Raw genomic sequence first — 15,372 nt, forward strand, 5'->3', positions numbered from 1 at the left:
CTGTCAAAAAAAGAGAAGGGTTTTCATATCTTTCCACCGGCCCGAGTAAATAATTTAATAATGTTTAAAATGCCATGAGGGGAACTGAGTGGGAAAATGTACAGTGTGAGTCTAACGTCATGGTTCAAGGAGGTCCCAGGGCAGCAGCTCTGGACCTTCTCCACATGCTGTATCTTCCTTAACCTCAGGCCCAGGTAGAGGGCTCTCACGTCACCCAGGTCTCAGGTGAACTGAGGAGACCAAGCACCTGGGCGGAAGGCTATCGAGGTGGAACACTCCCAAACTTTTCACCTGGACATGTTTCAACTAAAAATAAAAAAAAGTTATTTTTTCATTGATGCGTTCATCATCCTTTGCTAAAGCTAGACCTCTTTTTTTTTTTTTTTTACCCATTCTCTCCACACATCCACCCATTTCCTAACCCACTTGCCATCAAGGGCCAAGAGTTTTCCTTTCGACCAAGCTCTACACCGGCTGTTTTCTTATTGCTCTCCTTCTGGCTCTAACGGGTGATTCTCTATTGCTCTCCTTTCCTGGCTCTACACCGGCTGATTTCTCTTATTGGCTCTCCTCTCCTGGCTGATTATCCACTACATAGCGAAATCACCCGGGGCAGTGCTTAGTAGAGAATAAAACCGCCGTATTCTCCACGATCGATGGAACCGGTTTGACTCCACTGATCCAGCCCATTCATTCCCGGGCCAGGGTGGCGGGGGGCGCTAGAGCCTATCCCAGCATGCACTGAACGAGAGGCAGAGAAACACCCCGGGACAGATTGCTAATCCATTGAAGGGCTCACGCAATTCACTCACCCAATTTAGACTCTCCAAATAACCTAAACGGCGTGTTTTCAGGGCTGTGTTGGAGGAAACCCACAGTACCCGAAGGAAATCCACACGGACACGAAGAGAACATGTGCATGGACTCCACACAGAAAGCGCACTTCGAACCCAGGACCTCCCTGCTGCCAGGCAACAGTGCACTGCATGCACTGCACCACCCCTCCCCCTCCATTATTTTCTTCCTGCCCAATTTGGGATGCCCAATCAATCATAACCATAGGAAGCATTATTTTTTTCCACAAAGAGAGAAGTCAATGTGTGGAATAGCCTGCCAGGTCGTGCAGTTGAGGCAGAAACTTTGGAGGTCTTCAAGACTGGGCATGATATGGTGTTGGATATTATCTAGCCTGTAGGTAATCAGATGGCACACATAGCTGTATACACGCCATCGATAACCAGTCATTTCTTTGGAAGCACACTGAGATACTATTCTCTATGTTGTCATGCTCAATGACAGACTACAGGATGCAGCGTCCTTGCACTGAAAAGCAACGCCTTGACAGGATGCACCACCCGACAGCGATTTCTGTACTTCGTGTGATGTCATCACACTTCGTGTGATGTCATGTGACACCTGCCTGCACTGTGTTAGCTCCCTCCCTGCTGATCTGGACCTGATTGTGTCCTAGAGAAATGTGTCCCCATTCCCCTCTCCCTCCCTCCCTCCCTCCCCACCCCCTTTCAAACTGATGAAAGGATTTCTGTGTATTAATTTTTTTTTGTCAATGTAATCATTCAGAGCAGTTGGAGCTTTTTCTTATCAAGTGACAAAATGAGAAATGAGGCTGTGTGCTTTTGGATCAGGGTGGTGGGGGGTCACTGCTATACAAAATCACTTTTCTCACAATGTGCTTCCAGAGTTCTACCCCCCCCCCCTCCATGGAATCACTGCAGCCTTTAGACTATTTGATTTTAAGAACAGAGAAACCTCCCCCCCCACCCTCCCTTACCCACCACCCCCCACCATGCACTCCGTGTCAGTGACAAACAGCAGCATGGATGGGGGGTGGGGGTGGTGGTGGTGATGGAGGTGGGGGAGGGGGGTAAGGGGGGTTGCTCTGTTCTTAAAATCAAACCAATCAAAAGGCTGCACTGATTCCCCTCACTCTAATGTTGAAGCGGACGGTGCTGGCTGACGTTGCCTGAACAACTGATTCCTTCCGCAGTCCCCCCCCCCTCCCACACAGGGTCCCAGCACGCACCCCTCCCTTCCCTCTCCCGTACTGAGTCACATATCGAGCCCGTCCAGAAGAAGACAAAGAGCAGTATTTGTTTTCTGTCGCCGGTTTGCCGACGGTCAGAATCGACAAGAAATCATGCCGCCGTTGGTTAGCTGTTCTGTCCCATGATGGATTGTGTGAAGTGCGCCAAGGCTTGGGGTTCACCCAAAAATAGGGGGGGGGGGGTCACTTCAGGTGGGCTTAACCTGCGACACCCGGCCACCAGGATGGACACAGGGAGGGGCGGGGGGTGCAGATACCCAGTGTTTTATAAGTGAGTAGAAAAAGCAGTTAGCCAGTGTTTTATAACTGGAAAGGAAGAGCAGTTAGCCAGTGTTTTATAACTGGGAAGAAAAAGCAGTTAGCCAGTGTTTTATAACTGAGTAGAAAAAGCAGTTAGCCAGTGTTTTATATCTGGGAAGAAAAAGCAGTTAGCCAGTGTTTTATAACTGAGTAGAAAAAGCAGTTAGCCAGTGTTTTATAACAGGGCAGAAGGTGCATTTAACCAGTTTTATAGCTGGGTAGAAGGTAGCGTTGTCAGATTTCTGTTTGAATGGATAACAGACCAGAGGTTGATTGAGAGGCTAATTCGTTTAGAAACTACCGGCATTATTTCTTCCATAAAATTATTTGGATATTATAACTATTATTCTATTGTCCTGTCGGGAAACCGGACACCTGTGAACCCGAGTGGAAGGGGCCAGTTAGCCCCACAGCGCTGAGCCGGCTTTGACAGGAAGCAGCTGCGGCTCTCGAACCCTGGACACCCCCCCATCCGCCCACCACCCCACCCCCCCGCCACCCCACCCCTCACCCCGACAGCAACAAGCCTCACTCGTAATTATGCCTTTGGCTGCGCATGTTGTCCAGGATTTTGACAAATTGTAAATCTGGCAACCCTAGGCAGGGTTGTGGGGGGGGGAGGGGGGTGGTGATGATGCTCTCTGCAGCTTCTCTAAGCCATGCCTCTGTCTGCGCCCCACACGGCCTGATGGCTGTCGCCGTACGAACCCCCCCGCTACCCCCCGCCCCCTCGCTCACAAACCCCCTGCCTGCCCCCGCCCCCAGACTCACTGAGCGTGCTCACCCTGCTGGAAAATTGGCAACAGGTTCCGTTGATTATAAAGGCTCTGATCCGCTCTAATTGGTCGGGTGTTGATCGTACCGCTACAACAGAGGGGTGGACAGCGTCTCCGCACCACCGACTCCAGCAACAAACGAAGCGGCAGAAAATTTCAGAAGCAAATGCCAAAGCCGAAAAAAAAATTAAAAAGGAAAAAAGAGAAATACTCCCGCAGGCGCGTTGACAAAAGAAACTAATTAAAATTAAAACAGAAAGAGGGCCGTCTCAGAGAGAGCCAGGGAGAGTTGAAGGCCACAGGGTGGTCGAAGGAGAAGAGCGCCAAGCCCTGAAAGTAGGCCTGTCCCTGCACCCTCCAGCCATGTTTGGGCCAGACTGACTGGGCCGGGCACCTGTCCATCATCTATACCCACACGCCCCTTATCCACCGCAGCGGGGACTAATCCAGCTCTCCTGCTCTGAGCAATGATGTCAGAGATTCACCTTTGGCCTTCCATTACTGTCTCCGCCTACAGATCCCATAAGCCCCAGCGTTATAATACTCCTTCCGAACCATAAATCTTGGAAATCGCACTTGGCAGTGTCTTGCCCTTTCAGTCAAGAGCCTTTATTAACAGCATCATGTAGGGAGTCATAATTTACATACACATGCACATCATAATTGTACATGCTGTAATTTCTGGCTCTCCACATGCATGATAATGCCTGTAAACCATGTTTACCCAAGATGATGCAGTGAGTGTCACACTCCGTTCCAAAGACACAAAGAAGCAATAAAAAAGCAGAGTGGACAACTCATAGTAGTCTCATTCCCTTTAAAAAGAGTGTGACCTTAGTTAACCTAAGGAGTGTTAACCTCAGTTTCCTGGTGAAATTCCACCAAAAGCTGACTCAACACTGTAATCTTATTGTTAACTAAAATGAACTCACCAAGCTATGCTTGAAAAACAGTAACAACTTTGAATGTATAAGTTTATTCAAAATTCGGTGTTAAGGACAAATGTTGATTGAAAGTAGGTCCATTTTTTAAAAACTTCCTCTCCAATCAGATCGGTACTAAATATTAGTGATCCTATAGGCTGCTGCAGACGGACAGAGGGTGGAGTTATACTCAGCCTATCGGCTGCTGCAAAGGAAAAGGGCGGAGTTACACTCAGCCAATCGGCTGCAGCAGAGCGAAAGGGCGGGAGTTGCTAGCGGCGACGCACCTGCTGGCCCTGGTTCTTGAGGAAGTCGTCTCGCAGCTTGCCCGTCTTGCCCTTCTCCGAGCTGCTCTGCTGCAGGTGCTTGAGGCGAGAGGCGGCGGTGGAGGAGTGGAGGGGCTTAGCGGGAACGGCGGGACTGCTGCTGCTGCTGCCACTCTGCAGGGAGATGGGGGGGTGTGAGAGGGGGCAGAGTTACACTTTATACCACCCTGCCCAGAGCACGCAGGACACTCCAGTGTTAAATCAGCTCTGAGAATGCTGTACATTTTACTCTGATTCATCTGTGACACTGAACACTTTAATCTTATTCAGTTTTAATTATTTAGTTTTTATTATGCAGGAAATGTTATTGCCTAATGCATGCCAAAACAGTTTTTAAAAGTACGCTAACTCGGAGCCTGCCTCAGAGTTAAAAGCAGTTTTAGTTTGCCCAGGGAAAAGGAAAGATGGGAACTGTCGTAAAGGATCAGTGAAGCGCCAGAGCTGGACCGCGGCATCAAACGCCTGCCTGCCCCTCCCTCCCTCCGCGATCCCGCCCTCCCTCCGCGATCCCGCCCGCCCGCCGCGATCCCGGCCGCCGCGATTAAGCCAAACGTACCGCCGGCCTGGCGGAGATACCGCCAGCGAGGAAACGCTCATCCGCCCAATCACTCGCTCGAGTTATTACCGCCCGCCGCCAAGCCCGCCAACAGGCCGTTTCGTTACACCCGGAAATTCAACCGGCGGCTTATCTTCCAAATCGGAAACTGTGGAATTGGGGGGGGGGACACAGAAGGGGGTCCTGCCTGCAAAGGCCTTCTGATGTATTTGCCATTAGCACTTCAGTGAACCCCTCCCCTCGACCCCCCCCCCCCCCCACCCCACCAGGTTTCCTGCTGGAGAGGGAGCTTCTGATTGCTTCCCCGCGTGAGTCCTGCTGGCTAATTAGCCTGTTTTATAAATGAGGGAGGGGGCGATGCCCCCCCCCCACGGGTGAGGTGCGGTGTGTTAATGACCTTCTCGTCTATAAGGGAGCAAAACAGCTCTGCACTGACGTGGAGATTAAAAAAAAAAAAAAAGAAGAAGAAAGGAAGAAAAAAAAGAGGATGACATTTCAGCGATATTTTCCATCAGGGACCTACGCCTGAACTGAATTATTGTGGAACAAATGAACCAAATTATCTCTGCCAGGTAAAACTGGGACTGCAGCTGCATTAATGTCTCGTGAATGAAGATGATGGCCCAAAACGGCTTCAGAGAAACTCTGCGTGAGCAGATTCTTGAAGGTTTTCTTTTTCTTTTCTTTTTTTCTTTTTACAAACAGCAGAGTGTTTAAAAGCACAGAGTCCGACAGAGAGAAGATCCACGCGAAGCCAGCCGCATACTAAAATTTGGTCACACTGGGAGGCCCTGGGACCAATCAAACGCTGCCCCCCCACAGGACTCCCAGCCAATCGCCAGGGGCGCGGTCAGGAATTAATTTGAATATCAGCGGGAATGAGGAAACATGGAAATCATAAATCGTATACTAAAAGGGCACAGATCTCTGTGGGAGGACAGAGCTCAGTGTTGTGGGATGACTCATTTTGACTTTTTCACGGATAAAGCCGTCGCTTTCTACAAATGCTGTGGTGTTACGGTGATGTTGTATTTCCTCTTGTGTTTTTTATCCAGCAATCAGTCAAGTAGTATGTACTGTACTGAGAAGGGCCGCCCATCCCTGTTCCTGAATATCTATCGTCCAGCAGGTTTTCACTCCAACCCTAAGAAAGCGCACCTCATTCAACAGCTAGAGATCTACCGTCCTGTAGGTTTTCACTCCAACCCTAACGAAGCTCACCTCATTCAACAGCCAGAGATCTCATCGAACTGAAAATAAAACTAGATTCAGGTGTGCTAAAAATTATGGTTGAAATGAAAAACCTACAGGATGGTAGATCTCCAAGAACACCGTTAGGCAGCCTCAATTTAGAGAGACCATAAAATGACCATATGCACAGTATCAGTCAGCATGTGTGTGCACATATTATACATATATATATTTTTTAGTTTATGCTGGCTTTGCATGTTTTGCAGTAATCCCCATTATAATGGACCCTGACCTGATACTGAATCGAAGTCAATTGAAGTTTCCATTCACATCACACCAACCATCACGTCACACAAAATCACATAAGTTGTAATTAATGAGGTATTACATGTCTACGACAACTAAAAAAGCAAAACAATCAAGTGTACTTGGCTATCAATTTTAACATACAGTGGGGGAATCAGCACAGGACTCAAACACACAGAGAGAAAGAAAACTCAAGTTCTGGAGGGCTTTTACCAGCCAATGAGAGAGCAGCACAGGAAAGTGCGGACAGAACGTATTTAATGAGAGTATTTACACACAAAGCAGCAGGATTCGGGGTTACAGCAGGCGAGCAGAGCACCAGAGCAGAAGCAGAAGAGGTCAGTACTCGATTACTCGGACACGGTGGTGCACGGCAAGCTCTCGATGCGCACAAAGCGGATGGGAACACTGCGATACCCGGCTTTGCCTCATTCAAGAGCTTCCACAGTCAGATGGATGCTCTGTGCAAGACAGGATCAACCCTGGTCCCCAGAGAAGCACACAGGGGGTCTGCTGGTGCTTTTCAAAGGTGCCCCAAACCTTCAAATCCACACTGGAATGAGACCAGGTGAGGTTAACAACAGCGCTAACTGATCAATTAAATACAGCATAGCAACTGACACCAGCACGTCCTGCGGCTCTTCTGGTCCAAGGTTGAGCAGCCTCGGTTTACATGGATGCCCCCCCCCTACTGGGCAGAACGTCAACACATTCAGAGGCTACAGAAGACATTTAAGACTGGACTGGATTTTGTATTTATACTGTCGCTTTATGGCTGACACCCCACTGCGCAAGCCAGTCTTTACCCACTACTTGGGTTAAAGAGCACAAAATGGCTCCTTTGCACAGAAGATGTGAGCTGTGCTCCCAATAGCACACATGCTACATCTGCAGGCTTTATTTGACCATAATAAAGGAGGCTGAAGGCTCGAAGCTCTTATTTACTTTAGTCTGTGCATCCCTCGTCTGTTCTTTCATCTGTGAAAAGGTCCCCAGACCTGAGATGACAAACATCATAGCAGACGGTAATTCTTTTTTGTTTTTTTAAAACTGAACTGGAGATGAAAACAGAGACACTGTTTGCCGACGCCTAGCAAACTAGCTTCGGACATTTCAGAACTGGCCGTACAAAGGCTGTCAAAAAACATCACTGTGACACAATGGCACGGAAGAGAATGAAGAATGAATAACATTTAGAATCTTTTATCCTCATAGACATTTTTATAAATGCGCTGAGGGAAGATGTGTTATGGATTGGCTGACAGTTACGGGTGGAGGTCAGAAACTACGTCATGGTGTTGGGGCGAGACCCAACTGACAGTTACGTGTGGAGGTTGAAAACTACGTCATGGTGTTGGGGCGAGACCCAACTGACAGTTATGGGTGGAGCATTGAAACTACGTCATGGTGTTGGGGCGAGACCCAACTGACAGTTACGTGCGGAGGTTGAAAACTACGCCACAGTGTTGGGGCGAGACCCAGTCTAATCCCGCGTGCTGGGAGAGGAGAGGCAGGAAGCGGAGAGATCAGAGGAAGCGGGGCGAGCTTCGAGAGGAGGAAGAGTGGAGCAGAAGCAGAAGGGGAAGGCCTGGCTGTTCGACGGCAGAACCTTGGTCGCGGTTGGCTGGATGGCGAAGGCCTTGGATTTGGGCTTCGGTGGGACGGGTGGCCGGGTCTTGTTGGGGGAGGGCGTGGTTGTCGAGCCTGGGGGGTCAACGGGCACGGAGGGGGGGACCCCGAACTCCTGCAGGGCGTGCTCCAGATCGCGGATGGTCTCCTCCAGGCTTCCCAGCCGCCTGTAGGTACTGCTCCGGATGTCCTCCCCCAGGGACCTCCTGAACCGGCCTACTTCTGCCTGGCCTGCTTGTGCCTGGTCTGATCCAGGCTGGTCTGCTTTGGCCTGGCCTGGCTCAGAGATAGCAGGCTTCGGCAGGGTTTCCCTGGTCAGGCCAGCCGCCACGCCCTCCATCCCCGCTGTGACGGGGACTTCCAGGGTCCTCTGTCCCGTTCTTATCCCCAGCTTCACCGCCTCTTTCAGCTGGCCGAGCTGCCTGTGGGCCGGCCGGGCCCCGGGGGTGGTCTGGAGCTCCACGGCCCCGTGACTGGCGGCCTGCCTCCCTGAGGGATCCGCAGGCTCAGGATGGCCCGGCTCGCGGCCCTTCTCCAGCATGGCCAGCAGGAGGCGGTAGGCCTCGCCGGCGCACACAGGCTCCGTAAAGAGCAGGACCAATGGAGCGCGGCTCAGGTCAGGGACGCTGTGGACACTTCCGCCCTCACCCGGGGTCTGGACTGGGACAGTCATAGTCTGTACCTCTTCCCCTCTCTCCCTGATGACATTCTGGGCCTCTGCTCTGGACAGCACCCTCACCTCCCTCTCTGTAACAAGGAGGCCCAGCTCTTCCCAGGGTTCCCGGCCTTCAGGGACCTCCTGAGAAGGTCGGGAGTCCCTTGAGACCGACCAATGCCGTGTTTGGGCCTGTACGTTATGGTGAGCGTCACTGACACAGCTGCTGCCACTTCCTGTAGTGAGGTCACTTCCTGCTATGATGTAACTTCCTGTTGTGATGTCACTTCCTGCTATGACTCCATCCTGCATGACTCGATTGGACCAGCTACTCATTGAAACATCCTGGAGCTGAGAAACAAAAATTCAAATAAAAGGTTAAAACTAATTAATTCTAAATATATAGATACAGTGTATTAAAAAGACCATTACTAACACTCATAGAAATTGCATATGCTTCAATATATAGAAATTAACAATATAATCAAGCTATTTCAAAATATATGGGTAAATATATTTGTCAATGGTATTCACAAATTTACAACATATTGCAGTATATGTCCTTTCTGTAAGGGAATACTATGGTCACGTCATAACTCAAGCCTATTAATCCTAACACAGTTCTAACTAAACAGATATTTCCTACGACTGTACAACAGGCCACAAAACACATGGGGAATTTTCTAAGCAGGGAGGTCGTCAAGGGAACCAAAGATCACATGTCTTTGCGTTAGTAACCAATGGGAAAGTGTGGAGTGCTCTACTATAGTCACTTTGACATTCTGAACTGGGAATATTGTTGTCGCCTCTGCAGTTGGGAAAAATGATTCTCATTATTTCTGCTTTACTGGTGATTGAATTACCATTTACCACATTCACTAAAAGCGGATTTAACATTTCTTGAATAAGAGAAAACCATTCCAATTTCATAAAATTGGATGCACTTGCACATTAAGAAAGATTTTACATTTGAATACAAGCTTAATGGTTGGAACGCAAGCGCAGTGGTTTAGTGTATAATGTCAAAATTCGAAACCATACAATTTCAAATTAAAGCACAGCGAATCTTCATTGCAAGTGAAAGCACTAAAAATTCAACCAAGAAAATGGGAAAAGAGCCAAGAGTAAAGTGCAGGTTTTAAAATGTATGAATCAAGCTAAACTAGAAGCCATAAAATACATTTACATATGGCCAGTGAGATAAACTCAGAAGTGAAACCCATATGAACATCATAATTAAAATATCACATAATTCAGCGTCTGTGACGCATGCGTATTGGGCTGTTTGGGGGGGGGGGGTGGTACCTGGGGGGCCCGTCTGGGTGTGCGTTTGCGGTGCTGATCCAGTGTGTTTGGATCCTGCAGCAAACAGGACCGCTCCACTGACGCTGGGGACTGATAACATACAACACACGACACGGTGACACACACACACACACCACACCACCACACACACACACACACACCACACACACACACACACACGCCCACACACACCACACACACGCACACCAGCACCACAGCACACACACACACACACACGACACTGTGACCGCACACACACGCACACACACACACACACACACACCACACACACACACACACTACACACACACACACACACACACGACACGACACACACCGCCGCACACACCACACAACCACACACACCCCGCACACCACACACACACACACACACACACACACGACACACACACCCCACACACACACACACACACACACACACACACACACACACACGCACACACACACACACACACACACACACGCACAGCCACACGCACACACACAACACACACGCACACGCACACACACACACACACACACGCACACACGCACACACGCACACAACACGGTGACATACACCACCCAGCATGCACACACACACGCACACGCACACACACACACACGACACGGTGACACACACCGCCCAGCATGACACACACACACACACACACACACACGACACAGTGGCACACACACACACACATCGCCCAGCATGCACACACAAACACACACCTACACACACACACACACACACACACACACACACACACACACACAAAAACACATGGCCTCACACCAATCCCCCTACACATCCCCACACAGTGCTGCAGCGCTGTCTCAGGAGTGAAGCAGGTGCGCAGGTAAGCATCCAGGACAGAGCACAGTTATCACAGTTTATTAGACAGGGAGACAGTGAGCCGCAGTGAGGCAGTGTGGAGGAGAGGATTGCTGGGGAGTGTTACGGTGAGGTGCGAGGGAGGGCGGTGTTTGAGAGCACCGCACATTCTGATTGGGCAGCCAGCAGATCCCCTCGCTGAGACGCCTCGAAAGGCCGTCTCCACGGCAGCGTAGGACCTACCGAGCAACAGGTGTGTGAGCTCATCGTGACAACCGTGCTGGGATCAGATCAGCCAGTCAGTGCAGAAACCCCACATCAGACCGGACATATGCAAAGTGCAATGAAAGGGGCTGTCTGATTGGCTGCAGAAAAGTGCCGTCCGTGACAGAGCCAGTCTGATTGGGCAGTGCAAAGTGCATTGAGAGCAGCAGTCTGATTGGCTGGGGACTGAATCCCTCACTTGATAGGTTAGGGGTGGTCAATGTGCATAAATGTTTGTGGAGGGATGGAAGGGGAGAGGAGGGGTGAGGTTTGGGGGAAGGCAGGGTGCGTTCAGTGCCAGGCACGGGGAGGGGCCTGGTCAGCCTGTGGTGCACACAACCCCACAGATTTGGGGTGTACCTTCCATCCCAGGGCCCCTGGGGGCCACAGGTCCAGGCTGGAGGGCGGGGCACTGGTCCTGCACAGGGACTGGGGGAGAGGGAATGCTTTGATGGGGGGTCTCAGTAACACCTGGCGAGGGGAGGGGAGGGGAGGGGTAGAGACGGACGGACGGACGGACGAATGGGAGGACAGAAATATTGTAAGTAATATAAAGGTCAAAAGGTCAACATTTGTCCTTTACACTGATAAACAAACAAATGCAAGTTATAGTTTTTCTTCAAACACAGACGCACATACACACACACACGCACACGCGCGCAGACACACACACACACACACACGCACTGTTCACTGATCATAAAATGTGACTTGTCACACTGTTTGTGAAGAAGAACAAATAATGTAACGCTTGCATTTATTTGCAGGTCAAAGTAAAAGACAAATTAGGGAAGTCCAGAGTCAAGGATAAACGTCCACTCAATACACGTTAAGGCTAAGGATGAAGTTGATGTTGAAACGAGGTGGGTCAGTTCTCTCCTTGCTGGACGAGCCTCTACCCACATGGTCTGAGTTGGGGAACAGTACAATCCCCTGGTTCCATTTCTACCACCAAAAGCACCCATCCCCCCAAAACTTACCACCGGTGGCCAGAGCATGTGCAATACGAGCATGAGTCATGTGACGATTGATTAATGCTAATCAGTTCCATTTTAATAAGCTTCGACTTCAAGGGAGATTTCAGGGTAAGCTTAATTGATTTGGACCCCCTCCCCCTCCCCGCCGCTACCCCCCACCCACTCACAGTTTGCGCAATCCCTGAGGGACAGCCAATCGGCTGTCAGAGCACGGAATGAGCGATTTAATTGAAAGTCACGGAGAAAATGTTTGCCCTGTCGAGGTCCACTGTATCAGGGTGAGTTGCAACGCATATCTAGAAAACAAATCGTCAGATCGCAGCAAAACTACAGTATCTGGATGGATAGACAGCACTCTTTTTCAATAACTTTACCAAAATGTTCTGAGTTTCTTAGACTCATCTGTATTTGGCTGACCTGGAGTCATCACATTTCGTTTCGTCGTTTTAGAAATGATAGTGGGTTTTTTGGTTAGATTTTGCGTGCCTCATGTTCTGTGCAGGTGTTCAGGTATATGAAAAGCACTTCATGAAAACAGTCTATTAATAATAATAATAATAATAATAATAATAATAATAAAATGTCTTGATATTTGAGACCTGAAATTCTTATATAATCAGCTATATATATATATATATATATAATATTGCCTTGCACCTGTGAGGCTCATGCATAATTAACTGTGCTGTAGCCTACGTATTATGCAGTATTTTCGGTGAACAGAAGAGGCTGAGGTTGTCACATGGCTTTTTACAGAGACGTTTTACAGCTGAAAGAAAAAAGAAAACTGGGCAGAAACCCAGGCCTGAACTCCCAAAAAGCGAGCAATTGAGGTAGAAAAGAAAAGGAAAAAAAAACTCTCTAGTAAAACACTCAAATGGTGAAGAAAGAGAAAAAAAAAAAAAAAAACTCAACAATGGGAATAAATCTCCTGAGGAAGCCAGCTATCGGAAGGGGGGGGGGGGTTGGCACAGACTGCCGTGTCTGTCTGGCTTCAGTCCAAAAACAAGCTGCCCAGGGACTGCAGATAAAAATGAACTTCCCCGACTGACTCTGGCGCTTTTACAGAACTGCCATTAATGTGCACTGTGCCCGTCAAATAAGCGAATTAATTAAATTAAGGGAAGTAGTAGAAAAACATTACGCAAGGACCAGAAGGAGTAGAGAACGCAGCGCTCGCTCAGACACGGCCAGAGAGACGAGGTCACTGCGACGAGGTCACCGCGATGAGGTCACCGCGATGAGGTCACCGCGATGAGGTCACCGCGACGAGGTCACCGCGATGAGGTCATCGCGATGAGGTCACGGCGAGGACGGGGAGGAGCTGCGGGCGGTGAGGTTCGCTTCAGCGCGCCCCGCTCGCTCTCGGGTTTGGGTGATTCCAGAACATTCCGCGGGTTCTTTTCGTGACCCTGCCCCTGCGTGGGCTCTCCACGCCCCCCCCCCCCCACCCCTGCACCCCACCCCCACCCCCACCCCCTCACCCTCCCAACCCTCGTGAGGAGGAGCTGGCTCCTACCTCCGCCACGTTCTTCTGCTCCTCCTCTTCCTCGTCCTTCGCCCCCGAGGCGATGGCGGGGGGTGTGGAGGCCGGGCGGGGCGCCTCCGACACCGTCCGCCGAAGCTTGACGTGCGGCTTCGCCGACTCCGCCTCCTCCGACTCAGACTTCTGCAGGGAGGGGGGGGGGAGGGGGGGAGGGAGGAGAGAGAGAGGGAGAGAGAGCCAGGGGGAGAGGGGGGCGAAGAGAGGGGGGAGAGAGCGAGAGAGAGTGAGGGGGGGGAAGGGGGGGGGGGGAGAGAGAGGGGGAAAGAGAGTGAGAGAGACAGGGTGGAAGAGAGTGAGAGATGGGAGAGAGAGAGTGAGAAGGAGAGAGGGGGAGAGAGCGAAAGAAAGCAAGAGAGAGTGACGGGGAGAAAGATTATTATTATTATTGCTATTATATAATATTAGTATTATTACTCGGAAATAGTGGTTGTTGTTACCACAGTTTGACAGTTGGAAATCATTCTTATAAATTCACTTTCATGTTTTCGTGCTTTTCTGTATTAATGTTTTGGCAACATTTAAAAGTGAATTTCATGCCAATAAAACATTTTTGAATTTAGAATTTTGAGAGAGAGAGGAGGGAGAAGAAGAGACAGAGGTGGGTGGTGTGTGTGTGTGTGTGCACGCGTGTGTGTCTCTGCTCGGTCTCTCACCTTCATGCTCTTGCCGGGCCCGATGACCTCGCCGCTGCGGCAGGTGAGCCCAGGGGATGATGGGAAACTGCGGCGGGGCGGCGGGGGAGGGGGCGACTTGGAGGGCTTCTCCGTACGATACCGGGCCACCGTCAGCTCGTCTGCACAGCAGTGACACAGCATCAGCCGAGAAGAGGGCGATGGACAGGGCCGTATCTGCGTCTGGTTCTCCTGCCAACCCCTGGCCTTAATGACTTCATTAGCCCAAACATTTACCCCGTCTAACATTGCAGCTACGTTTCCCGATAAGCGCATGAATGACAGCCAAAGACTTGTTTTCGCGTCCCGATGTAAAACATTTTTACTGTGATCTAATCTACCAGTGCTGGAGTATACAGCCAATTAGCTCATTTAACTCAACGGGTAATTGGTGGAAACAAACAGCTTGTACACATGCCAGCCTTCCAGGACTAGAGTTGCCCACCCCGGATATAAGCCCTCAATCACACACTGCCCAGCACACACACACACACACACAGAAACAACAACCGAAAGCACAAAGCTACACCGCCCAGTACACACACACACACACACCCACAACAGGCTAACACACACCAGCAGCAGGGACCAAGCCTCAATAGCATCTACCATTCAATCAACATGAGTCCTTAACTGGACTTTGTTTTTTTTTATTTTTATTTCAGTGCAAATTTTTACTTTCTTCAAAAAAAAAAAAACAAGTTGAGTCGATTTTTTATCGAGCTCCAATCACGCCAATCTTCCTGTTCTTGACCGCAAGTTCTGTTTTACGACGCCGGATTCAAACAGTGCAAATCTACAGCGGCTGAGAGGTTTACAAATAAAAGTCAGGAATCAAAGAGAGAAAATTCACAGGGAGGTTACGGCAAATAACGGACTGTGTGAACATCGGGAGGGGGAGGGTGTGGGCGGGCGGGTGCGGGCGGTATCCATGGCGACGGGTGCGGCTCACCTGACCCTCGGCGAGAGCCGGGCTCCTTGCTGGGCAGCTTGTGGAGGTGGGACTGCGGCTTGCTGGGGCGGTGCTCCGGGGTGGGGGCCAGG

General features: G+C 50.1%; 1 protein-coding gene across 6 annotated transcripts in view; it reads right to left on the reverse strand.

Moving 5' to 3' along the window:
• Positions 1-15,372, reverse strand: part of LOC135243226 (SRC kinase signaling inhibitor 1-like) — a 139,808-nt gene that overhangs the window by 4,894 nt on the left and 119,542 nt on the right. For 3 of the 6 annotated variants that reach the window (XM_064314891.1, XM_064314895.1, XM_064314894.1), the window contains exons 16-22: positions 15,281-15,372; positions 14,311-14,450; positions 13,631-13,780; positions 11,495-11,605; positions 10,033-10,122; positions 8,053-9,078; positions 4,352-4,504 (exon numbers count right to left, since the gene is read on the reverse strand). The exon at positions 15,281-15,372 is cut by the window's right edge and continues 194 nt beyond it. In XM_064314891.1, coding sequence (XP_064170961.1) covers positions 4,352-4,504; positions 8,053-9,078; positions 10,033-10,122; positions 11,495-11,605; positions 13,631-13,780; positions 14,311-14,450; positions 15,281-15,372 — 1,762 coding nt within the window. The remainder of the gene's footprint in view (positions 1-4,351; positions 4,505-8,052; positions 9,079-10,032; positions 10,123-11,494; positions 11,606-13,630; positions 13,781-14,310; positions 14,451-15,280) is intronic. The other 3 variants (XM_064314892.1, XM_064314893.1, XM_064314897.1) reach the window with 3 other exon arrangements.

Source organism: Anguilla rostrata, chromosome 17 (assembly GCF_018555375.3).
Source record: "Anguilla rostrata isolate EN2019 chromosome 17, ASM1855537v3, whole genome shotgun sequence".
NCBI lineage: Eukaryota > Metazoa > Chordata > Actinopteri > Anguilliformes > Anguillidae > Anguilla > Anguilla rostrata.